This window comes from Xiphophorus maculatus, chromosome 7 (genome assembly GCF_002775205.1).
Source record: "Xiphophorus maculatus strain JP 163 A chromosome 7, X_maculatus-5.0-male, whole genome shotgun sequence".
Classification (NCBI taxonomy): Eukaryota; Metazoa; Chordata; class Actinopteri; order Cyprinodontiformes; family Poeciliidae; genus Xiphophorus; species Xiphophorus maculatus.
Window position 1 is genome coordinate 19,805,246 of NC_036449.1, and position 24,700 is coordinate 19,829,945.

The following is a 24,700-nucleotide window of genomic DNA, read 5'->3' on the forward strand; positions in this document are numbered from 1 at the left end:
CAGTTGGAAAATAATCTAAACCACTTGGACTGTTTCCATTTTGATGTGTTATCAAATTAAATAAAGGATAACTATTCTTCTTTTTTGTTGCAAATTGAAAATCTTAAAAGTGTTGCATGCATTTTTACCCCAATGCCCCTAAGTAACGTTTTGTGGATTAATTTGTTTTCATAGTTCATCTTAGCTTTGCGATGGGCTTCATGAAGGCTGACAGGTCACAAATAAAGTTGCTGAGAAGTTTACAGAAGGGTATACTTTTGCAAGACACAGTAGACCAGAGAGCTAGTTTGCTTAAAAGATGACCAATCAATAAATGTAACTATGAGATACTGTAAATCATATGTTTGTTTTCCGCCTAAACATGATTACACTACGAAGGAAGATAAAAACAGTAAAGCAGATTCTAAGTAATCTTTATTATTACTGGTCATTTAGGTACAGGGAAAAAAAAAATATTTTTGTCATATCCCAGATACCACCATTAGAGACTGATCCATAAAGCTGGAGACAGAACCAGACCCAGGTAAAACACTCCAATTCATACACAAAATTTGAGAACAAAGCATGTGATTTACTGTGTGATTTACCTAAATATGAAGGTGGTTATTCTCACATTTGAGAATTTTTTTTTTCAAATACACATTGAAAAAAAAATTCACATCCACAGTGGCTAAATACTGAAAAGCATTTAAAAAAATCTGTGCACCTGAGTCTGGTTGTATTAACTTTATCTCTATGAGTCCTGCCTCCCTTCTAATTAACTCTGCTTTGGACCACGATACCTAGAAACATTTTGAGGCACGGCAGATGGAAAACAAACAAACAAAAAAAAAAACAGGATAAATTTATGAGAAAATGTTGAAAAAGGAAACCATGTAATGCCCACACCATCTCTCTTACCAAGAGTAGCCATAAAAAAAGTAATAAAAAATATAGAAAGAAAAAAATAGCTTGTTGCAACTGCCTCAAAAGTGACCCAAGTATCACCGCCTTAAATTAAGGGTGTTCACACAACAACACGTGGAAAGTCAGCATGCTCACAGTTACTCACATACAGATATGAATGTTTTCTTAGAATATGTATCTGTCATCACAGCTTGGAAAAAATTACACTGATACACAACAAATGCACTATAATACCTGGAACCATAATATCAGCCAGTGGAAAAAGAAACATATGTTTCCCTCTGTAACATCATAAAACCTTCCCACTGATGCGGTTGACTGTATTCCTCTGTAAGTGGTGGTGGTGGTTAATAATATTTTCCTACAGATAAACATTTGCATTCCTCAAACACTGCACATACTCACTCACATTCTCTCTCGTGCCTATTACACACTAATAACCTAATGAGATTTGAGACTTTTAAGTTAGAGACTGAATGAACAACTGGGTTAGTACTACATATCTATGAATCTACACAGAGAGCAGTGAACCCCAGATAAGTACAAAATACTCCAGATCATCCTCAGTTGGCAATTACGTCAACATAGTTACACTAGACTATATGTAATCATTGCTCGGCAGCGTATAAAAATAAAAGAAGTTGCTCTGGTGCATAATCTTAAACATCTGCATTGGTGTTTAGAAGTCTCTATGCAAACAGAGGAAACTGTTTTCGGCACATTTTTTTTATGAGTTCGGCTGGCTCAGTTGTTATATATTGGACTATAATTAGTGTGTCATCTATTATACTACCAGCAGCAGCTTCTCTGTGATGCTGGCTAGCTTTATGGCCAGCCTGAGCAATGCATATCTGGAATCATGTAGAAACAAGATCATATCACACAACTTCAAACTATTTCAAAATATATTATAGAGATTTCTATTTTTTAGCTTCTGGGGGATTTGTTGATGTTGGAGTCCCATTGTCTGTCTGAATTTGCTGCTTTCTACATTTGTCACTATCTGATTTGATTTTACAACAGGATCGTACTTATGCCACCAGAGACTCGATACTAACACAACAACAACCAAGGGCCCCTTTTCCACAAGTAAACAATGAAAGTAAGAATATAGGAATTGCTGGACATATCCTGAAGGCAATGTGTGAGGAGTTTAATCATCGATCAAATTAACTCCACCAGCAATGAGATAAGCATCTTGACTGATCAGACGGGAGTATTATTAAGTTTTCCTTTCTATTTTTTTATTTATTTATTTTTTAGTTTTGATTAAATAAAATTGCATTTTCTGGAATGGTACTCATTTTATTCTTTTGTGACTAGACTAAGGAGTGAAGATTTTTGCCCATTTGGTCAGCTAGAGAATAGCACTTTTGCCCCTTTTTATCTTTGTAAAACAACATTTAGGTCTTGTTTTATATTATAGACACATGTAAAATGAAAGTACACCCTCTTTCACTTCAACACATTTATATACCAGAACTTAATCCCCCCCCAAAAATGAGGTTATGTCCAGGTCTTAGGGAATTGAGCAAGTATGAATTGGAACTACCACGGTTTCGCCATGCTTGCCTAAAAATGTATCAAATGAAAATATTTAACATGATGTAATTGGCTTTGTTCAGACTAGAACAGAAACACGTTTGTACTGCTGTTAAATCAATAAAATGCATTGATTTATTATAGGTATAACAATGTTACTGTACATTTACATATTGATAATTGAATTTTATATACGAGAAACAGTCCAAAATAAACAGCCTCAAAATTCAGGAGAGGCTTTGTAATCTTACTGCATAGGAAAATTATGTCGATCTAATCTCGCAAGCTTAGTTGCGGAAAAGTTTTTTGTTAAGAGTACACTACACTGTCTGTGTTTTTCATGCCTGAAAATACCTACAAACAATCAAATTTCACCATCTTGTAAGAGGGGAAGCAGGATAAGAGCCTTCTTTCAGCCAGCTGTCTGGCAGTGTGTGGTACCACATGGGGGACGGTCAGCACAGCATTTCATACTTTCCTCTGCATCTTAGTAAAATAATTTTAAACCTATGAGTGGTAAAGCTAAACATTTTTCCGTTTTTTAAACTCCACTTTTTTAAAACCTCTATACATCTTGACACTGATAACTGGTTCATGCCTATTAAACTAAAACAGGACGTATTGCACTGTCCTTCTCAAGTAAACCTTATAGTTGAAAGAGGATGTACTTACTTTTTACAACAATATGTTTTTTCAAGTTTTCTAGTACATCTGGCAACATCTTACATATTTAACACGGTTCTCAATCTGCCACAAAAATAACAAATCTTAAATTTCAGTTGATGCGACATGACAAAGATTGAGTCATCAGAAATTGATTTCAGTTGTAGCCACTGAATATGTTACTATCAGTACACCTGATCCTGAATGAGCAGGACTCCTCAAATACTGAGTAGTGTGATGGCAAAAAGCCCCATGGAATGGATACATCATGAAAAAACAGAAATGAAACATAAATAAAAAGATCCGCAGTGTAGCAGATCTTAGAAATGCATGACTTCATCCAGGGCTATCACAGCTCTGTTTATATGGCCAAAGTCCTTGTTAGGATACAGTATTGAGGGGGAAGAGAGGAGAAGGACATAAATAGGCAAGAGGAACAGAGTATCAACAAAGGAACGTGGCCCTTCTTTCACAGCCTCTGTGTGAAGTTTTCAGGAAATACTCCTTTAGTGGCATTTTCTTTGTTCTGCTGCCAATCGTCCTGCTTCAGTCCCATCAGCCAGCCGTCATCCTACAGGAAGAAACAGGACAAATAAATGACACAGTTGCTTTAGTGCTTGTGGAATGTTAATACATATGCAGTGCCAGTAGCTCTTTATTTGAGCTACTTTTCCAGTTTGGAAAAATCATCTATCTTCAACCTTAAATAAAAAACAGTGACAATGAATTTGTATTTTCCCTGTGAGTATTCTGTCACACAATGACAACAGCTATTTTAGTGGTGTTAGTATAAGGTTGTAATGATTTATTGGTGTCGGTGGTGGGATTCCTTTGCTATTTTAGAGATAATGAGGTCACGTACCTGTTCATCTGGATTGTCAAAGGTGACTACTAGAACCACATCACCAGCCTTCATCTCCAGTTCATCTGTGTCATTGGCAGCATAATCATGCATCACCTGGACCTTTTTTTTATCACAAAGGTTGATATTAATGAGCTTTTTAAATGTATCTGTTCATTACATTCTCAGCTATACAGTCTTTGTATTTTATTTTTTGTGTGTGTTACCTTGAATAAGAAGCCAGGAGGCATGTCTGTAGTCTCTGATGAATCTTGTGTTGATTCTGCTGCTGTGGTCGGAGTCTGCGGAGTCTGCGGAGTCTCCGGAGTCTGCAGGTGTGACACAAAGGGAGGCAAGAATTACTGACAAGGCAAATAAAACTAGGCACTTTTTCAGAACATGTCTTTTGATCTTATTTTTACATAGAATGGAGAAATGGTGTGGTCAGTAGAAAGATTTTTGTGTCCCTCAAACACTTTTTATTATTTACGCATTTGTTTTACAGTTTTAAAGCTAGAACCACAAACTTAATGTATTTTGTTGGGATTTTTATCGAAATGACCAGTGCAAAGTAGTGCATACCATGACATAATATGCTCAGTAAAAAAGAATGAAAAACAGCTTAGAAAATCTGAAAAGTGGATTTGTTGTCAACCCACTCTGATTTCTAGTTCAACTTGTCCAAATCTGTTAAAGAAATGGCAAAGACTTCTCTCTCGAGATGTGTAAAGTTGCTTCAGATATACATCACACAAGAGATAGGACTCAATTTGGAACTTACTCCCAGTAAGCTTAAAGTCTCTAACCAACTTCAAAATGTAAAAAGAAAAAAAACTATGACTATGTCAAAAACAGAAGTGAATCTAGAGTAAAAGTTTAATTTTTTACTGTCATGTTACTTTCTTTACTTGTATGCATTTTCATATGTTGTCAATATCATTATTTTTAGTATTATTTTAAGTGATCATTACAATTTTACTTCCTAATAGTTTCTAGATATACTGTTTATAAAAGAGACAAGTGCTGCAAATGAGCTCACACTTTAAGCACCATGATGCAATCATTGGACTGCTGTTTTATTCAGTTTGTCTATGTTAATGTGTGTCTGTCCCTGTCAAATGTAGCTAATAAATTAAATTAAACATTTTCTATAAATCTAACAGCAACATTTATACTCTATACTCAGATTCAGCCCTCTTAACACACCTCCTCTGTTGCTGCTTCTTCTGGTTCAGGTTCAGCAGCTGATGCTGAAGAATCTCCCTGAAGCCAGAAAATCAAGAAGCATTAGGGGAATTCAAATGAAGAGAAGGAGTAGGCCATGAAAGAAAAAGAAATAATGAAAGGGTGAAGACGTAAACGAAACAAGAACAGATAAAAACACGAGTCAAAAAGTCTATAAACTAAAATCCACCACAGGAAGTAAGATAAAATAAGTTGCATGATTCATTTTAAAATGCTACTGCATACCAACACTGTTTATTGGCAAAAGAAATCAACTGTTCACTTGAAAACATATGTCTCTTTTTTTCTATTTCAGCCTGACCTCTCCAACCTCGGTTGATGCATCTACACCCCTGGTCCAGATGCATCCTAAATTATTCCAACATGTATTTACAAAATACATTTACTTAGTTTTTGCATGCTCAATTCTCCTTGTTAATGGTTGATGCATCCACTGTTTTCGTCCAGATGCATCTCTCCATTTTTATGTCCTCAGTTACCTGACCCTCTTTTTCATCCAGCTCGGGAGCAGCTGGAGTGTTGTCCTCTTCAACCACATCAGGCAGAGCCACATCAGCAGGTGTTTCAGCTGCAGCTGGCTCCTCTTTGACAGGCTGCTCTACATCGTCACCCCATTCCTCCTGGGCTTCTTGTACTGTATCGTAGTGAGCCGCCTGGCTCCCATCATCCTCCCATCCCTCCTGCGATGCAGTCACAGAGTCGTAGCGAACAGGTTTGGTCCCATCATCACCCCAGCCCTCTGAGGCTGCTGCTATGGGATCATAGCGGATGGGTTGTGTACCATCATCACCCCAGGCCTCTGTAGCAGCAGCAACAGGGTCATAGTGCTTCTGAGTTTCTTCTTCCTGTGCCTCAGCATCCTCCGGCTGAAGGGTAAGGGTCAGGTTTCAAGTGGTCAGAAGAAAAGAACATATATTTTTTTTCTATACACAATGAAGGCTGTTAAATATCAGATGGATATTAAATATTAAAGTAAGTTCGGGATAATTTTCAGCTTAATTCAGCTTAATTTGTTAAATAAAACTTAGCTTTACCAATTGCAAGAATTTTTACAGAACCCCTCAGGGCATGTGGGTAAAAATAATAATAGCAAAAAAAAAAAAAAAAAAAATATATATATATATATATATATATATATATATATATATATATATATATATATATATATATATATATATATATATATATATATATATATATATATATATATATATATATATATATATATATATATACGTATATCTTCATGCACACCAGATATTATAAATATAAAATGGCTGCATAACTTTATGAAAATATGAATCTGATGATGTCATCTAAAAACTCAAAGAAGGCTAGGTAAGTTATATCTCTCATCAAATTTAACATTATTCTCTCATGTGTATCAAATACAAAAAACCAACATAATTTTTACCCATGTCCACTTAGGGCTTCCGTAGATTTTATTCAAAAGTCAGGGTTAAACCCTCTGTTCAATGATGACTGCAGTATAAATATTATTCAACCCCATTAAAAGATTTCTATATATAGATAACATTGTCTTAAATTGTTTATTGCAAACAGCTTGAAGTTTACATATTTTACCAATAAAGCAAATGAAGGTTGAATAATTTTAGATGCAACTGTACAAAGAAAAATGTAGGAGCAAGATTTGATATAAAAGGGGTTCAAAAGGGTTGGGTTATTGCTGTGTTTCCAAAAAAGTTGCATACTGTGGTAAATGCATAATTTGTCCTCAAAGTTAAATATTTTCCCACAGTTAAAACATATTATTTGTATATTAGAAGGGAAAAGATGATGCATATGTATTGGTTAAATGTAAAATTTGATAAAAACGTTTTGTCTACTCAATTCATTCAAAATAGGAAGAAAACCAACAAAATAAACTCTACCCTTTTGCATTCTTGTAAATTAAAAGAATATAAAGCTGGAAATTTCGCACCTTTTGCTAATTTCACACAGATTTAAAACTTTTTGGAAACATGATTGTATATATTCATTGTCAAAAGAGGAGATTAGTCTATAAAAACAATCAAACAGTAAGTAATGAGGTTAATACTTTACATACTTAAAATCTTAAAAAGCATTATTATTAATAATTTACAATAGAATAAATTGCACAAAAAACTTTTCAATTTATCTGCATTACTTTAATGTAGAACAAATTAGTTTTGCAATTTTTAATTGCAGCAGATATAAAGATACCCATATTAGGTTACAAGAACTTAACATAAAGTATTAACCTTTACAGATATTGTTCAGTTATAACCAAAGGTTGAGGAAAAACAGGTAGGGCAGCAGTAACAAGCAGAAATGCAAAACAAAAGTATTGTTTCACCTCCAAAACAAATGTTGAATGTTTGCGTTGCAGGTGTGGTCTTAGTGCCTTTGTATAACCAGAACATTTCTGAAAAAAGCTTGCTCTATCTTTAGTTCTGATATACAAGTGCACAATGATTTTTGAGACACATCTCTTTTTACAGTGGCAGAATTTTAAAAAAGGGGTTAGTTGATGGTCACATGGTCTACCAACACACAAGGCTTGGGGAAGCTGCTTATGAATTCTTAACAAGAAATTTGGAAGACTGTGAGCAACTTCACTAAGCATTTATAAAAAAAAATAAAACAAATTTAAATCCATGTGAGTTACATGTGAGCATGAAGGTCACATGTAAGTGTTACATGTTTAGTTATAAAAACATGTGAACACACAAGGATATGAAGGAAAACCAAAGAAAGGAGGGAATTCAGTTACAAATTCTTTCAGACCACACAGATAAATAACTACATCTTTTTATGTTGAAGTAAACATGAGATGTCTGAGTTTTAGTCTCTTATACGTTCTGTATTTTATCTTCATGCTGTAAAATCTGAACATGAAATGTGAAACTGCACAGTGAGTCACCCATTTTACTGCTAGTCAGTATTCTGTCAATTTGAAACTGAATTGACTTGAGCACATTCCCAAGTTCAATTTGTGTTGTAAAACAATTTCTTCAGTGTTTTATTACAACATTGAACACTGCAGACAAAGACAACACTCACACAGATTTGGGAAAAACAAGTGAGACCAAAACGTTGAAATTTTTTTATATATATATATATTAAAAGGAACAATGCAAAAGAAAGACAATGGAAAAGATATGGGTGTGACTTGTGAATGGGTTCACAAAGTTAATTAACTCATTGCTACTTCATACATACATCTTCAGATCTTTATATTTATTAAAAGTAAGTAACAATTTTGAGCACATTCTATTTTTTCTTTAGAACATTTGCACCTTTTATGCTATACTTACCCATGAGTCCCAGTTAGCTGGCTGTGGAAAATAAAGAGAGACAGCATGAACATGAAAGTATAATTTTTCATAACTTCTGTTGAATTTAATGTAAAACTTCCACAACAGGACCCATGCTCTGAAACTACAAGCCCAGCACAGCACTAGATTTAAGAAGAGAAGAAAATAATTTAGGGAGCTCTAAATCATGGAGGATTAATCATTGCACACATAAAAAAGGGTTTGTACAAAATGTGTCAGCGACAAAGCCTTCTGGAACGTCACACAACAATCCTGACGTTCAGAGTACACCTTTTGACTGGTTCTGTTTTCCTTTATTGATATTATGATGATGATCATTATTTTTCTGAAGCTTTAATTTGCAAATTGAGTTTCTTGTTAAGCTGAAGCAATTACCGTGTTCTATTCAGCGTAAATCATTGCAGTGGAACAGCTTTGTTTCACCCAAAATGGCAACAGTCTACACTATCTGTCATGGAAAATCTAAAGTTTCTGAACAGAGGCTTGATACAAACAATCCCGACTGAAACATTTTCTTTATGTCTATTTAATCTGCACATGATTTCCACACCTCAAAACATTAATTAAGATAATCTGCATTTTTTCTGAGAGAAAATCTCAATCAAAATCCCTTACAATGATCATCTATAAATATAAATAACCAGTACCTATTGGTTACGATACTGTCATATTAGATTCGTCTAGTACTAAAGAGAAAGAAATTACATTACAGCAGGGTTACGGTCTGGAGTTCATGCCGAATGTGATCCGTAGATAAAGTGCCAAAGCAGAAAGAAGTGGTCACTAGAAGCCAGTCTATAAAGATCGTCATGCCATCATCCACCTCAGGTTTAGTTGTTTTGGAAAGAAACAGAGCAGGCAAAACCTCGAACTGTGCCAAGCTTACCAAGCAATTTCATATTCTATCAGACCTGTCAAGCTAATTCAGTATATTTTAGGTCAACCAACATTTGCACAATAAGTAGAGCATTTAATATGTCACCAAAAGTTTCATATTTATTTGGCTGACATCTTTAATCGAAACAGCAATGTGACAGTGGATAAGTCCATTCATAAATACTGTAAAATAAACTGCAGGGGAATCTGAGCAGAACATGAAATCTCTTGTGAAGACTGGCACATCTTACGGTGGAGGTCTCTATGATCACTATGTTCATGCCATGAATGGTCCACCTGAGAGACTGTGGAGACTTTGGCTGCTTCACTGAAAGACTCCAGGTCCATATCCAACAGGTTGTTGACTGCAGGACTGTCAAACTGACAATGACAGGAACAGGAGCACTCATTGGCTAACTGGGCTTAAAGTTCAACGATTTAGGGAAATAGAATAGAATAGAATAGAATAGAATAGAATAGAATAGAATAGAATAGAATAGAATAGAATAGAATAGAATAGAATATGTTTTTGGGAGGCCGGGAATTAATGGTTAGCACTTCTGTCCTGGAAAAGAGAGAAATTAAAGTGCTGGTTTACAGTTTATTGAGAGCTGCTACTCACTTACCTCTGTAGGAGAGGTGACATTGATATCAGGAGTTGCTGCAGCATCAAACAGGCTGATGATGTTCTCAGTTTTTAGTTCCTTAGATGGGGTTACCTTAGGTGGTGGAGGCACTGCTGGTCTTAACTAGAATTTAGAAGAAAAAAGAGCACTTTTAAATTCCCCTGTAGGGTGTCGGTTTGTTAGGTCTATAAGCTCCCAAACTCAAATAACATTTCTCCTCGCTCGTTTCTCTTCGATTAATAAATCACTACATAAGTTCATGAACCACATTACAACAGGAGACTTTGCTATTTGAACTTTTATTCAACAATTTCAACATTCTATGGTTTGGGCAACCTTTTGCTGCCTCTTTTTCCTTTTTATCCCATGTTCTTTTTTAATTTCTTGATCACTGACACAGAAACAGTTTTTTTATCATGATCTGCAAGGATGAACACAATTGAAAACGAAAAAAATCTACATTATTTGCCCTTTAAAAACAGCAATATTTTACGGAAAGAAATACTTAAGGCCCAACTCTTTCAACTCTGAGAAAGAAACATCTGCGGAAATTCACCTTGGATGGGGATTTGGGGATTGGAGGTGGTCCTCCTGGTCTGAGAGTGTGGTTAGAGTCCTCTCTATCACTAAGAATAAAAGACATGAAAAAGATAATAAGAAAGTATAGATGTTGTAGTGGCAAACAGCTGCTCAGCAACAAGAAAGAAACTATTGAACAGCTTTCAAAAGTTAAACCGACTTGAGGAAGATAACAGGGCATGCTCTACAAGAGTCCAAGCAGAACATGTCACTGTAAAAGCTGTCATGCAAGAAAAGTGAGCATCCGTTCCTGCTGTCCATCTCCTACCATGCAAGCAGACTTAGTCCTCTAGTAAATCCTTATATGTGAGCAGTGTGAGACGCATTTGCTGTTGTAGGGAAAATATTCTGCCGCTGATAAACACAAACTCTAAGCTTCAGGTAATCAAAGAGCCGAGCATACACTTGCACAGCACTGCTGCAACAGGCAACATTGTCCAATCATCATTTCAAAATGCCAGCCAAGATACATTTTTGAAAAACCTGTTGCTATAACACTTGAACAGCAACTGCTGAGGAGATTATTTGCTATATACAAGTTGACAGTTGCTCCCATCCACTTGATGTTAGTCAAAGTTAACAACACAGGTAAAAAATAAACCTAGAAACGTCTCAAAGTAAACAAATCTCTTATTGTAGTAGCGTAATAAAACAGAGAGCTAGATGCTTATTTTTTGTTATTTGAGATACATTAGCAGATCTGAAAATGTTATAAAATATTTAGCGCGAGGTGTTTCCAATGTAATAGTTTGTCCCAGTTGCTGAGGAGTGTTCCTCACACACACCTTTAGGTGAAGATTTGCCAACACCATGGAATCATTTATTTCCAGTTTTATTATTTAATAACCTTCAAGGCCCATTTGGGGAAAGAGGCAACATCTTGTGGATTTATTATTGTGGACTTTTCTTGCCTGTTGTGCCATCAAATAAACGTGCAGGTTTTGCTCTGCTCCTTTTCAGCTCCAGCTCCAAGCACTCAACTTTCTCATTGTGTGAAATCATTACCACAATCAAGCATTGGTTTCCCTGATATTATCCACATCTGCAGACTGACTGACATACACCAGCTGTACAGACAGGTCAGGTTAGAAGGACAGACAAACACTGTGTCACCGCTGTTACCACAACTATTGCCAGTTACCTCCTGCTTGGTCCTGACGATGCTGTGCCAAGGTCACTAGTCGCTCTGAAAGGGGAAGTTAAGGTAAGGGGGTTTCTGGGTTATTGCTTGATTTTCCTTTCTTTGCAGAGCTAGATGTACAGTATTTATTAATGTTATCTATTTTTTTTTCATGACAAACTAAAATAAAATTCTGGTGTCAGTTGATACATATCGCAAGACAGGAGATTCTCAGGAACTCATTTGCACATTAATCATGTAATAACCTCATTATCCATACACATTTGTCAAACAAGCAACAAGGTCTAAAAAAACGGATTTATATGACACAAACCTCTAATTATTGTGCTGGGTAAAAGACCAGCCAGAGGTTTTCATCTATCAAGGGTCAGGAATACAAAATCAGAGTTATACTATCCTGAAAATGATTACTCTGATATGTTTTTCAAAATGAGTTGAGCTGCAAATCTAAATTAAGCAACAAAGCTCTCAGGCATAATTTAAACTTCTTGTACTACATTAACACTTGTTTGGCTTTGTTTTTGTTTATTGAAGTCTTTTTAAAAAATGCATGCTGGCAGTATACTGGAGTTCTTAGCTTTCCACAAACCTTCTCATTTTGTTTTATCTTTGTTAATAAATGAGGCCACAGAAGAATCTGTTTTTCATACTTGAGCTTTGACTTAAACTCATCTAGAGGTCACCAGTTTATTTGCTAGAAATAGGGCCAACTTGAACCAATATTTCTTGACACTGAGGTCAAGCACACAGTTAATAGAGGGTGTATTTTCTTTTGATCCTTGTAGACTCTTTCATGATTGTTGCTCATCAAACCCCCTAGAAGGCATTTAGGAGTTTTATTAAAGTATGAGAAACCAACCTGGTTGTGTCGCTATTCTCCAATTTCTCCAACACATCATACAAATCCTGATCCAACTGCAAATATATGAGAGAGTGAAGTGTGAAATGTGACATCCAACACAAATTTCATAATTTCAAAGTCTTTTGCCTCATGTGACACCAGTATTACTATGTTGTGCTTGTTCTCTTCTCTTTTGTATATCTGACAATGTACTGCCAAGTGTAACTCATTTCATTTCCTTGCATAGTTTTTATTGTTCATTAGACACTATTTACACATCTCGTGCTAAGGTAAAAGAATAAAACCTGCAGACACTTTAACATGTATAGATCAACTGACGCGAGACTGTTTCTGTCTCACGTAGTCAACATTTTCCATTACCTACCACCTGATATACTGTGTCAGTAATCTAATCCACTCCTGTATCCACCCTCAGCCCTGTCTGTACTGGAGGTCTGCGGAAGGGTCTTACCCGACTGATTTCCTTATGAAACTTCTCCTCAAAGCCCGCCAAACTCTGGAAGGTGCTGACATAAAATCCAACACGACTGGAGAAAGCAGAGAGAAAAAGATATCATTGTCACTGCCGAACCCAATGTGGGTAACTGTAGCATTAATATTAGGTTGGTATCTTAGTGAGCAAATAAACCAATCTAAACAGGCACTTATATGCAGAAAGATTACACACCTGTTCCAGAGTGAAGGTAACTCTTCTTGCAAATCAAGATTAATCTCCTCAAACACCTTCTGGGCTCTCTCCAACTCTTCCTCAGCCTGAAATGCACAAACAAGCAAGCAAACACCCACGTTGTTGGCTCAGGTGTGTTAACTTAATTACGTTTTTTCACTCATGCTGCATCCCTGGCTGCCAAGTGAACAGTCTAAGCTTTTCAAATTTATTTTCATGTATTAAATATATTTTCTTTTATTATTTTGAAGTGCTACCTGCTGTAGTCTCAAACTAGGTTGTGGTTGTAACATGACAATGTAAAAAAAAATGTCATGGATTATGAAAACTATTGCACCACGTTTCTTCCATGACGTTCATAAGACGGTTTTTCAAATCTCAGTAATACAGCTGCAATACAACTCTGATTCCTCATTATGTATCTGTTGACATAGGAGTGGATACAGAGACAACAGACAGTGAGGTGAAATGTTCACAATACGTTCTAACTGCATGTTACATAATCCTGGAAATGTCAATAACAAGAAGTGCTGCACCCAACCAGATGTTAAACTGGTGGCTGCAACTTTCCATCCACTACTCATGCACACAGTCATACTAGCTAACAGTTCATGTGATTTTTAAAAAAGAAATTATACAAAGACAATATGCACTCATTATTCAATGGAGAATTTATCTAGCATTTTTAAATGTTTAATAGTAAATCAAGTTAATTCCAACCATTCCAACTGTCTGATATCAGTATTTGTATAAGGACTCCTTCATTGTGATTTAGCATATTTTGGCTTTATTTAGTTTAGCAAAAATAAAAAATAAAAAAACAACAATATTGAGTTATTATTACACTGATTTCTTTATAAAGTAATCTCACTGTCCATAAACACTCTACAGAGTACCTGACTCTTTGAGAGACTGGTCTGAGCAAGGTTGTGTGCAGACAAGATACCCTGAGCCCAGCCTGGAGTGGCTCTTTCCAACAAGGTGGACGGCTAAAAAAATAGAAACATATTTACATATTAGCCTATGTTCATTTTATTTGCAACCTATGTTGAAACACATAAATAAATTACATTTACCTTTGTAATTTTAATGCCTCCGTCTTTTTTCTTAGTCTTATGCGTAGCAGCATAGTTATGTCTGGCACTGTCGTAATCCACCAGCTTCCTGTCTCTCTTTGCAATGCGAGCCTGAAAGAAAGAAGAAAAGAAAAAAAGAAACCACAGAAAAATAAGTGTTGAGCTGCAGACAGAACTTTCATAACGTTTTACTCTTTACTTAGATCTCAGTTTAGTAAAATATGCATAGCCTGCTTTATCTATAATACTCTGGGTTTATGAATTACATTCAAATCAATCCAGGGTGCCAGTGGATCGGCAACTAATGCAACTAATCCTGGGTTGAGGTCATGAATTCACAGCTTACCTTAATATCAGGGAACTGACCCAGGTAGGTATCCATGGAGATCAGAGCGTGATCAACCAACTTCTGATGGTAATCAGTCCAAAGCACATCACAGTCCTGCGTGATGGATTAACATGCACAGTCATTAACAATAACAGAAGGCATGCCGTTAGAATCTAATATCAGTGTTACACATTTACAAAGTCATGAGGAGCGGCATGGTCAGTCTTTGTTTTTGTTGTTTTGATAATGATTTTTTTGTGGTTTTAAAATGCTAAAAAGAACTACATTGTAAAAATAACTTAATTTTTCACAAATTCTTCTGCCTCTCCGCTGTTTATATAGGTCAGTCTTCAAAGAGGCGTTGTTGATCCCTGTTGTATTTGCTTTCAATATTTTTATGTAAAACACACAATTATTTATTTCCTCTATCATTTTAAACCAAACATGTATTGCAACATTATATCATGACGAATTCAGAGAATCGTGCTAATGTAAATAATACTTTCCTCTTGAAGTGCAGGCATGGTTAAGGTATCTAAACATTCCTAGAGCTGCTCTTAAACCTCCTGTTATGTTCGTTTCTGAGGTACAGCAATAATGTTCGTGGGTCAATTTGACCCGTAGAGTGTTTAATCATGCAATAGTGTCAGAAACCAAAAAATTTCTCCAAAACATTTTTGTATCTGACTATTAACTCCAATATTAACCATTTCAATCAATATTTGTGCAAAGATGTTTTTTTTTATTTCTCACAAATAAAGAATCAATGACGACAGCTTACTCATTTACTCATTTGGACATCAAAATGGAATTTAAATTTTTTATGTCCACTTAAAAAACCTAGACACAAAAAAAAACAATAATTTCCTTGAAGTTGATCTTTTGTAAAAAAAAAAAAAATATATATATATTACATTTAGATTTTTTTTTTCAATGGGTGATCTTTATAATTGAACATGAGACACATATACTGTTCTGGGTAAAATTGACTTGCTGATTAAAATCAATACAAATGAGTCATGCAGAGAGTATTTATGTTTTCCTCCCACTTCTGCTGAGTGTCCACTCAGTGTGGGTAGAGTTTGCCCATGGGAACAGAAAAGGTTCCCGTCAAAAGTTGTATGAACACCTACTTTATCGCTGTTTCCTACTGAAGTAAAGAGAATAGTGAGAAAGTGGGCTTTTGTGCGTGCATGTATGTGTGTTGTGTTTGTGTGTGTGTGGTGAAATATGGTTCATAGCTGCAAGGAAACATATAGAATTGGAAATTTTTTTAGTTTTTTTACCCTTCAACTTGACTGCCGGGTCAAATTGACCCAAACAGTATCTATGTACTATGTAGGGGAGGTTGCAAATTTTTTAAAATGAATAAATTTTCAATTTATATGTACAGTAGAGTGCACCTATTAAGACAAATAGAAAAAGTTTCATGCAAAAAAAATACTTCCAACTATTAAAAAAATATAGTATCTTTAATACGGGTCAATTTGACCCACAACATAACAGGAGGGTTAAACACATTAGAAAGTTATCAGTCTTTATTCCACCAAGAAAAACACATTGCACACTGCACCTTGTACAAATTTAAATTAAATTTAAATTAAATTGAACAAAAATGTCAAACATCAGATTTCATTGAACCATCTAATCCACCCTGACAATGTTTCAACCACTTTTAGTGTCCAAATTGTTTCCTCCTGTGTTGTTTAGATAAAAAGCATATTTCCTTCTTTGTGTTTTAACTAAGGGGTGAATAAAAGTCAAGCTGCAGCTATGTTGCTCTGCAAAAAGATCAAAAAGTTTTTGATCTTTTATTTTTCGGATATAAATATTTCTAATAGTGCTGTTTAAAGTCAGTGCCAGTCCAGATTATTCTAAAATATATTGTAGTGTTGCTGCTACATTTTACATGTTTCATTGCTTGATCTTTTTTTCTCTCACGGATTTAGTATTGCAATATTGTAAATGTTGTAAAAATGATTCATAGAATATTATGCTGCTAAATAAATAAAACTAAAATGAATGTCCAATGTATTTCAAGCCATCTACTCCTCTGATTTACACTGGTTTTTGCAGCTGTTGCTAGCCAGAATCTTTGAAGTAGCCAGCATGATAGATTTTTCACACCTAGTCAGCTAATATTAGTTCTGACCTCTGAGTGAAAAGAAATCCATCCCCTCACGCAGACACAAAGACCATTGTGGTGTACTTCAGCACAATAAAAAATATTTTCTGACCTCCAGAACAGAATCCACTTCATTCTTGCCATACCAGTCTGGCTCATACATGTCACCTAGACATGCCTGTAGATTCTTGGAGGACTCGTGCATAGCTAAAACACATGAACAAAAAGCAAATAAGCTGAAGTGAATTTCAGTGATGGTCAGACTTGCTTGACTTTGATGGATGTGACCGTACCTCTAACTGCCTCAAGGTATGCTCTTAGGTCCCTCTGGAGTTTGCTGCCTTCAGTCTGAGGGTGAGGTTTAACATAAGTCCATAGTTATGCAGCTAAACTGTGTGTTACAGCTGTTTAACTAATATTACACTGATTTATTCAGTAACTTGAACATTTAATGAAGTGTATGGCATGTAGGCTCACATATTGTTTGTTGAAGTTGATGACCCACTCCTCAAAAGCAGCGTCTTTGGTCTCATCTGCTTTGCCAAGCTTCTGTAGAACCTGTCAAACAAAGAAATGAGTGATCAAAACCAGGGACATGCTAATATTGGATGGATCAGTACACATAACATTGAGAGGGCATGTAACAACCACAAACCTCGATGCATTTTAATTGGATTTTATGTAATTGAAAAACACAAAGCAGCATATACTGTAACTGCAGAGTGGATACAATATGACAGATATTTTCAAAACACTTGTGAGCGCACAAGAATTGATTATGATGGCTTGTCATCTTTTTCTGTAATTACAGCTGCAAATTCTCTGAAGTATGTCTACACAAGCTTCGCACATACAGTACAGAGAGGGAACATTTTCCCCATTGCTTTTTGATGAATAGGTCAACCTCAGTCAGATTGGATGAAGAGTGTCTGCAAATAGAGATGTTTTTAAGTTTTGTGCGTGTTTTCCAATTTGAAATATGTTTGGGATTTGACATCTCCACTGCATAATGCAACCACAGTATGCCACAGAGGAGATGGTGGGTGATGTGCAGTTTGTTTTCTGCCATGTATAACACTTTACTTGTTGGCTGAAATGTTTTGCTCTTTTCTGACCCAAGAAATGTATTTACTTGCTTAGTATGTCAACTTCATGACTTTGTGGAAAATTGCAAATGGGTATTCTACTGGCTTCTTTTGAAAATTGAATTCAAAAGAATTCAAAGAAGAATTCAAAATGTAGATTCATATGGAGCATTGTGATGTTTACTTTTTTTCCAACATAATCTACTACATGAACTACAGGTCACTGCTGCTCCTCCAGAGATTTCATGGAGCAGTTGGTTGTTTCTGATTAACGTTCTCCTTGCCAGAGATGTTGGCCTTGTGTATCACCATTCTTAATATATTTGCATTTATGTCATACCATTTTAGTTTAATAAATGCATCTGTGTTCGATGATTAATTTGCTCAATGATGTTCTCTAAAAAAATCTCTGATGCCACAAATTGACTTTGTTTACTAATTGAGTGGGTGCATTTGGTTACTGGATTTTATTAGCTGTAGTCATAGGGCTGAATATAAATGCATGTCACAGTTTTCAGAGGCATTTTTTTCCCCTTAAAACAACTTTTTGTAATTCACAGTTGAGCAGTAATACCATAATACATTAGCATTTGCTGTTTTGTGGCAACATGCAAATATGTTAATAAAGATTTACTATTTTTGCAAGGCATATGACAGTGAAGGACATGAAGACACATAATAAACACTCAATTACATTAAACGGGAAAATATGAAGTCATCCTGCAAAAATAAAGTAGCAAAACGTCTGCCCTGATCCTATTAAGACATGTGTTTTGGATGACAAACAGCGCCACCTCGCATTCATTCTCCGCAACGTGCAGGTGCTTGAAAGAACAGGCCTATTATATGTCACTTCCTGTAGAAAGCGTAAGTGTGTAATGCTGAAATGATACATATTGTGCTCGAGTGGAGCTTAAATGAGAAAAATCCACTCGCTTAGCTGTTTGTATACAACCGTTTTTTTTGTTTTTTTTTTAAATACTAGGCATATAAAGCTAAAATATGCGTGAGCCTATACTGAGGTGCACTTTATAATCAATTTGCACGTGTCCATCGGTAGAGTATTTAAGGAAAGGGCATATTTAAAATGAGCAACCACAAACACATTATCCTTGCTCTTATGATGTCGTGATGCGACACTGCGCCTCAGCGGAGGATGCGGCAGCGCTGCTCCGAGGCGCGTAAAAGGCCTAACCACCATAATTCCCCATGTATTTTTTAAAAACAAGCAGATGGCGGGGCACATATTACCTTTTCCTGGGCTCTGGTGAGCTTTTTCTGAACGTTGCTGGCCACTTTCCCAGCTGTCAGCCCCTTCCCCAAATTCAGCTCAGCCATCTTGCAGTGCAGATCAGTCTTTGGATGCAGGAGGGAAGGAAATTGATCGTTTGGACCGCTACGGCGACCGCTGAGGCAAATGCATCAATGTCCAAATAGGAAAAAGACGATGACAAATGCAAATTAGAGATGTTTTTTTTTTCTTCTATATAATAATGATGATGTCTGTGGGCAAAGCGTGATTGTAGCCTGTTCTCTGTAGTGTTGGGCTGTTGTACGTGTGCGCGCGTCCCTGACAGAGGAGGAGGATGCTGAGCGATGATCTTAAAGGTACAGATACTCTCGCTTTTCCTCTTGTCTGCACGGAAAAACTGAACACCTATGTAAACGTACGTAAAATACAAACAGACGAGGAAAATTCGTGAATTATGTTTTTACTTTTACAAAAACTGAAGCGGAGGCTGGGAGGAATTAATTTCCTTTCAAAATCTAAAGTGAACATGAACTGTTTTTATCAGTTTTTTTAACGGTAGTAGTGAGGCATTACCGCTTGAGTCAGCTATTAATATTATATAACATGAAGGATCATGACAGGCTTTTTTTTCTAAAGTAGGCTATCTCTAAAGAGCAACTCATCTGTTAAATGTATCAGTTATTTAAATTCCCTAAAACATATTTTTTAAAAGCTATTCAAGTTTAGCTGTATAAAATGTGTGTTTTTTTTAAGAAAAAGCACAGATTATGAAGAATTTCAATTCGATCAGAATATATTTAAAGTGTAACTGAAAATATACACAATACACCTGTAAAATATTCTATGATTTATATATGTTTTATATTCTGCTAACGTCCAGTCGTTTCATTTATTTTTTTAATTTTTGTTTTCACAACGTTCTTGCATCAGGTTGATAATAATTAAGACTGATGTCCCAGCAGCTCAAGAATAAAAAGCTGCTTCAGCACCACACGAGCTGACAGCTCCGCTTTCTTATCAAGCAGCACTTTGAACCCCTCCTGTCTTTTCTAATAGGGTCAGTATTGAAGCAAGTTCTACAAAACAACGGGTTTGATCTTGTTCAAAATGTGCCTGGCTTCCAAACAAGTAGCGAACTTTTCTCCAGGAGGGGGCGCTACCAGCACATCACTTATTTTCTCCAACCTTTAATTTATTGTGGGGTAGAAAAAAACAGAACGAGCAGTGTGATCAGACAGAGCATAAAGAGTAAACAAATACAATAAACAAAAGTCCACAATCTATTTGATAGTCAAGTGATGAAATGCTATGTAGTTTTGTGTATGAAATCTAAATTTTTAGGTGTAAATAGACAAAAGAAGCATTAATAATTAAAACTAAGTACATTTTAATTTTAAATATGCTGCCTGAAAGAAGGGCACCACATTTGGGGGTGTCTCCATTATCCCTTGGTAGCGCCACTGGTAAACAGGTGGAGTTGTGTTAAATTGGAGCTCTCCGAGGTCCTGAACTCACAGGAACAGACAGGCAGCAGTCAGTTTTTCTTTTTGTTGTTGTTGTTGTTGTTGTTTTGTTGTGTTTTTTTTTTTTTTTTTTACATCTACACCATGAGGATGCGGGGTGTAATTATAAATTTATTGCACAGTGGAGCTCGACAGGATGCTTGAGAGAACCTCTGTTTATACATGAGAGGGGAAAAAAATGGTGTGTGAGGGCGTCGTTTCAGGAGAGCGGGGTATCACACAGTCTTCAGTATGACGCAGTGTAAGAAAACAACAACAAAGAAAGACGGAACCTATTTCATACCAAAGCAGAACATTTGTACAGATGGGCTGTTTGTTCTGCTTTTCTATATAACTGCCTTAAAAATCTCCCACTTTAATTCAGTTACTTGCATGTATTCTCACCTCCTCCCCACCCCTCCCTCACTTTCTTCCTTTCCCTCTCCTATCACCCTCATAGCTCCCCCATTTCTTTATCCCACGACAATAACAACATTTGGCCACGAGTCACCAAACCCATTCGTTCCCATACACTCTCATGAATAGATCCCATCATCCCCCCTACTGCGCGGAGGGAATGGTTCAACCCGCTGAGAGGGAGAGAGAGAGGGAGACTGGACGCACAAAGGAAGTGCACATTCTGATCGTTCTGAATGGAGATAATTGGGTACATGATGTAAACACGGAATAAATATCGAAAGGCGTCGTTCCATTTTTTTTGCCCCCCTCCGTCCATCCGCCGCAGTTGTCCATTAAAGGTGTTTAATAATATATGAGGTAGTAGCTATACTGGCTGCGCGTCTGTCTGTGCAGAGAAAGAAAGGCAGCCAGAGAGAGAGGAACTGAAGCCAAGAGTGAAGGAGAGGGAAGAGGAGTTGAGCTTTGTTTCATCCTCGCTTTGGTGAGGTTTCTGGAGTTTCCCGCCTGCTTTGGAGACGTGATGTTGGACTGGAAAAGCTAACCAAGTTCAACGAGGGACGGGATTTTTTTTTTCCTTCTTTTTTTATCTGCGCTTTGGAGCTGCGAAAATGACAATAGAAGAGAACGCCAATATGTTGCATTTGTGAGGTGAGTGAGATTTCTTTGTTCACCGCAAATTACAGTCATTTCAACTATAGAACGCGGAGCTTAAAATAAAAACGACTTTTTATTTAGTCTTTTGTTTTTTCTTTCTTGGTGAATGAACAGTCCACCTTTATCACAGCGCAGCTTCTTAGGCAGGTTTCCCTGTTGTCCGTGCATGCCTGTCAGTTTGAACCGTGGACACATGGCGCCTCAGTGCTGCTATTGTTTTTCCTCTATTGTTTTCAAACCGATGCCTGAGAGAACATTTGGTGCTCCACAACGAGAGACGTGGGCGCTCCGAGACCACTCACAGGTCACATATCAGTGACAGCCACACGGATACTTTCCGTGTGTGAGGAATACATAATGGAGAGGAGAATAAAGGATAAATTTGACTCCTCTGGGCATAAGGAGGCTGGACACGGAGTAAACATAGAAAGTCAAATTAATTCGCGCCTCTATCTATCTATCTATCTATCTATCTATCTATCTATCTATCTATCTATCTATCTATCTATCTATCTATCTATCTATCTATCTATCTATCTATCTATCTATCTATCTATCTATCTATCTATCTATCTATCTATCTATCTATCTATCTATCTATCTATCTATCTATCTTCTGTAGTTGAGATGTGTCTAACAGCTTCAGAGTCTTGGCCATTTGCCCATTCTTCTTTCCAAAGTATCTCAAACTCAGTCAGGCTGGACAGAGAGCATCTGCTGACAGAAATATTGTCACAGCTCCTCAATTGGATTTAGCTCTGGAGTTTGACTAGGACATTCTAAATATGGATAAGTATTGGTACAGGAATACTTACTGCAAAAGCCTTTACATGACCCAACAAAAACAAAACAATGTGGACTCCCAGCTATTGCAAAAGTCCCAGTTATTTAAACTATTTAAGGAAGGTAGAGTTTCTTAGTGAGCTACCCAGAGTGAGAATCAAGAAAGACTCTTTTCGACTCTTAATTTAATTTCTCACCTGAAACAAATTCAAGCCGAATGTAAACACCACTAGGACAGCTGTCATCCTAAAATATTCAATCAAAACTTCCTGAATGACCATTTCCAGATGGCTTTATGGTTGTGTAATTTATTCAGGTATTGGCTACATGTGATAATCCTTCATTAGTTGAAAATGTTCAAATTAATTATCCAGTCAGTTCTACACTGGGCATGCTTTGAAGCTCTAAAACATGATAAAATCAAACTATTTCCACAAATCTGACAAATGATTTGATTTTTTCCTAAATTATGAACAATGTTAAAAAAAAGAAAGAAAGAAAATGGTTTCTCTTAACTGATGCCTCTTAAAAATAAATGGAAAATAAATGGAACAGTAACTTTAAAAGTGAGGTACACACTCAGCAGGAATTTTAGTGTACTTTTACAACCTATTATAAGCATTGATGTGAACCATTTCACTGCAGCCCTGGCTTTAGGTTATTATCTTGATGGAAAGTGAACCTTCTCTCTGTCTAACAGCCTATAACTTGTTTCCTAGGACTCTCTGATATTTAGGAACATTTATCCTCCTGTCAACTTAAACCAGGTTCTCTGTTCCTTCTGAAGAAATGCATTCTCAAAGCATGATGACATCACTACCATCTTCACAGTTCATACTCGTTTATTATCATACATTTTTTATAAGGCTTTCTTTCAAAAGATGCTTTTATTTCACCACTCTTCCCGTTCACAACAAACCTTGTAGTTATCTTGTAATAAGATTCCCCCTACCTGAGCTGTGACTTTCTGCAACTCCTGCAGCTCTACCATGGATCACACCTTAAGTCCCATGCTACTTTAACACTCTCAACACCTCGCTTGTAACCTCACATGGTCAGCCATTTATTATTCCTTTATAGTCGAATACTGTGGTATGTACTGTAGATATTAGTTTGCATACCATGGAGGCACTGGATTTTGTCTTGTCTCTTGAGAACCTTCAAAACTGTTTTTACTGCTGTGCATTGCTTTCTGACATAACCGTTGAAACTTTTGATTGTAATGTGGCAAATGTCAAAATTTTTAATTGGTGTGAACATATTTGCATGGGACTGTGATGCGGAACCATGGTGCGCATAGTTCTTGTACTGACTTAAAAAGAGATAGAGAAACAACATAGAGCACAGTAATCAATAAAGCTAAATATGAAAAGGAATAAAAGGACACTTAAGTTTTTATTAAATGGCATTCTGTCAAAATCATACTTTTGTTTTGGTCTGAAGAAACCTCGGAAAGCGTCCTGATGTCTGCCTACAGGCATCCTTGACTTGAAAGTTGTTTTTCCTTAAGAAAATTCTCCTCCAGTTTGTGATTCATTTTCTGAGCTGATATGTCTGTTCAAACAGATAACCTTGAGGGGAGTAAATAGATAAAAGAATCAATTCTTGCAACACGCAATTGACTTTATGTCTCTGTTTTTTACTGTCACATTATTTTTTTTGTTTCCAACACAGCATGTCTAGAATCATTGCTGTTTCACCAGAGCTCAGCTTCTGATCTACAATAATAGCTTTAAAGACAGGAAATTCATTAACATTAAGTGTAATTCATGATGATTCACAAAAAGATCCTCTGTGGTATTTTGTTATTATGTTATAGTACGGACATTGATATTGCTTGACTAATGACCCATTTGCATCCCAGAGACCTTTGTATTTTAATACTACATTGTTCAGCAAAAAATTAACAAGGCAGAGATACTGGGGAGCACAAAGTAGCTATAGAGATGTGTGACATGTATTGAAATTTAAACCTACACATTCATCCCCCAGTGAGTTTCCCATATGGCACTTTCCTGACACTTATGTAACCATTACTGTGAGCCAACCAGTCCTCAGACTTAGGACTTTAGCCAGAGCGACAGGCTCAGTTGATGAGGAGTCTGGCCAGATCTGAAAAGCTCCTTGTCCTTATGGCATCTCTCTTTTATCAAAAGCGTTAAGTTATACCCTCTCCAGAAAAACAGTCTGACGCCTGAAGGCAGAAA

The 24,700-nt window shown here is 36.3% G+C and overlaps 2 protein-coding genes across 8 annotated transcripts in view; one reads left to right on the forward strand and one right to left on the reverse strand.

The window, feature by feature from the left end:
- Positions 1 to 396: 396 nt before the first annotated feature.
- LOC102222260 (myc box-dependent-interacting protein 1-like) lies at positions 397 to 19,449 on the reverse strand. Of its 5 annotated transcripts, XM_014469405.2 has the most exons (20): positions 19,134 to 19,449; positions 17,275 to 17,355; positions 17,091 to 17,145; positions 16,910 to 17,004; positions 14,691 to 14,786; positions 14,345 to 14,455; positions 14,165 to 14,257; positions 13,269 to 13,354; positions 13,053 to 13,128; positions 12,599 to 12,654; positions 11,740 to 11,784; positions 10,576 to 10,645; positions 10,020 to 10,142; positions 9,691 to 9,774; positions 8,497 to 8,517; positions 5,677 to 6,063; positions 5,159 to 5,215; positions 4,180 to 4,281; positions 3,974 to 4,075; positions 397 to 3,682 (listed from the first exon to the last, which is right to left on the reverse strand). In XM_014469405.2, the coding sequence occupies exons 1-20, from the start codon at positions 19,218 to 19,220 to the stop codon at positions 3,581 to 3,583; spliced, it is 1,929 nt and encodes a 642-aa protein (XP_014324891.1). In that variant the 5' UTR covers positions 19,221 to 19,449; the 3' UTR covers positions 397 to 3,580. The 5 variants fall into 5 exon arrangements, with proteins under 5 accessions (XP_014324891.1, XP_023193078.1, XP_005800760.1 ...); XM_023337310.1 differs by lacking the exon at positions 11,740 to 11,784; XM_005800703.3 differs by lacking the exon at positions 9,691 to 9,774.
- A 1,727-nt stretch (positions 19,450 to 21,176) lies between these two features.
- The window catches only part of LOC102230189 (transmembrane protein 198-B-like), a 35,001-nt gene continuing 31,477 nt past the window's right edge, over positions 21,177 to 24,700 (forward strand). For all 3 annotated transcript variants that reach the window (XM_023336874.1, XM_023336873.1, XM_014469407.2), the window contains exon 1: positions 21,177 to 21,704. The gene's annotated coding sequence lies outside the window, so the exon portion shown is untranslated. The remainder of the gene's footprint in view (positions 21,705 to 24,700) is intronic.

What these genes read in the sequence shown, in the direction of transcription:
- LOC102222260 (XM_014469405.2), bottom strand. Translation starts at nt 19,220, where the DNA reads ATGGCTGAGCTGAATTTGGGGAAGGGGCTGACAGCTGGGAAAGTGGCC. An exon ending in TCAACTTCAACAAACAATAT is followed by an intron (nt 17,146 to 17,274) that starts GTGAGCCTACAT and finishes CCTCACCCTCAG; the next exon opens with ACTGAAGGCAGCAAACTCCA. An exon ending in GAGAATAGCGACACAACCAG is followed by an intron (nt 11,785 to 12,598) that starts GTTGGTTTCTCA and finishes TTCCCCTTTCAG; the next exon opens with AGCGACTAGTGACCTTGGCA.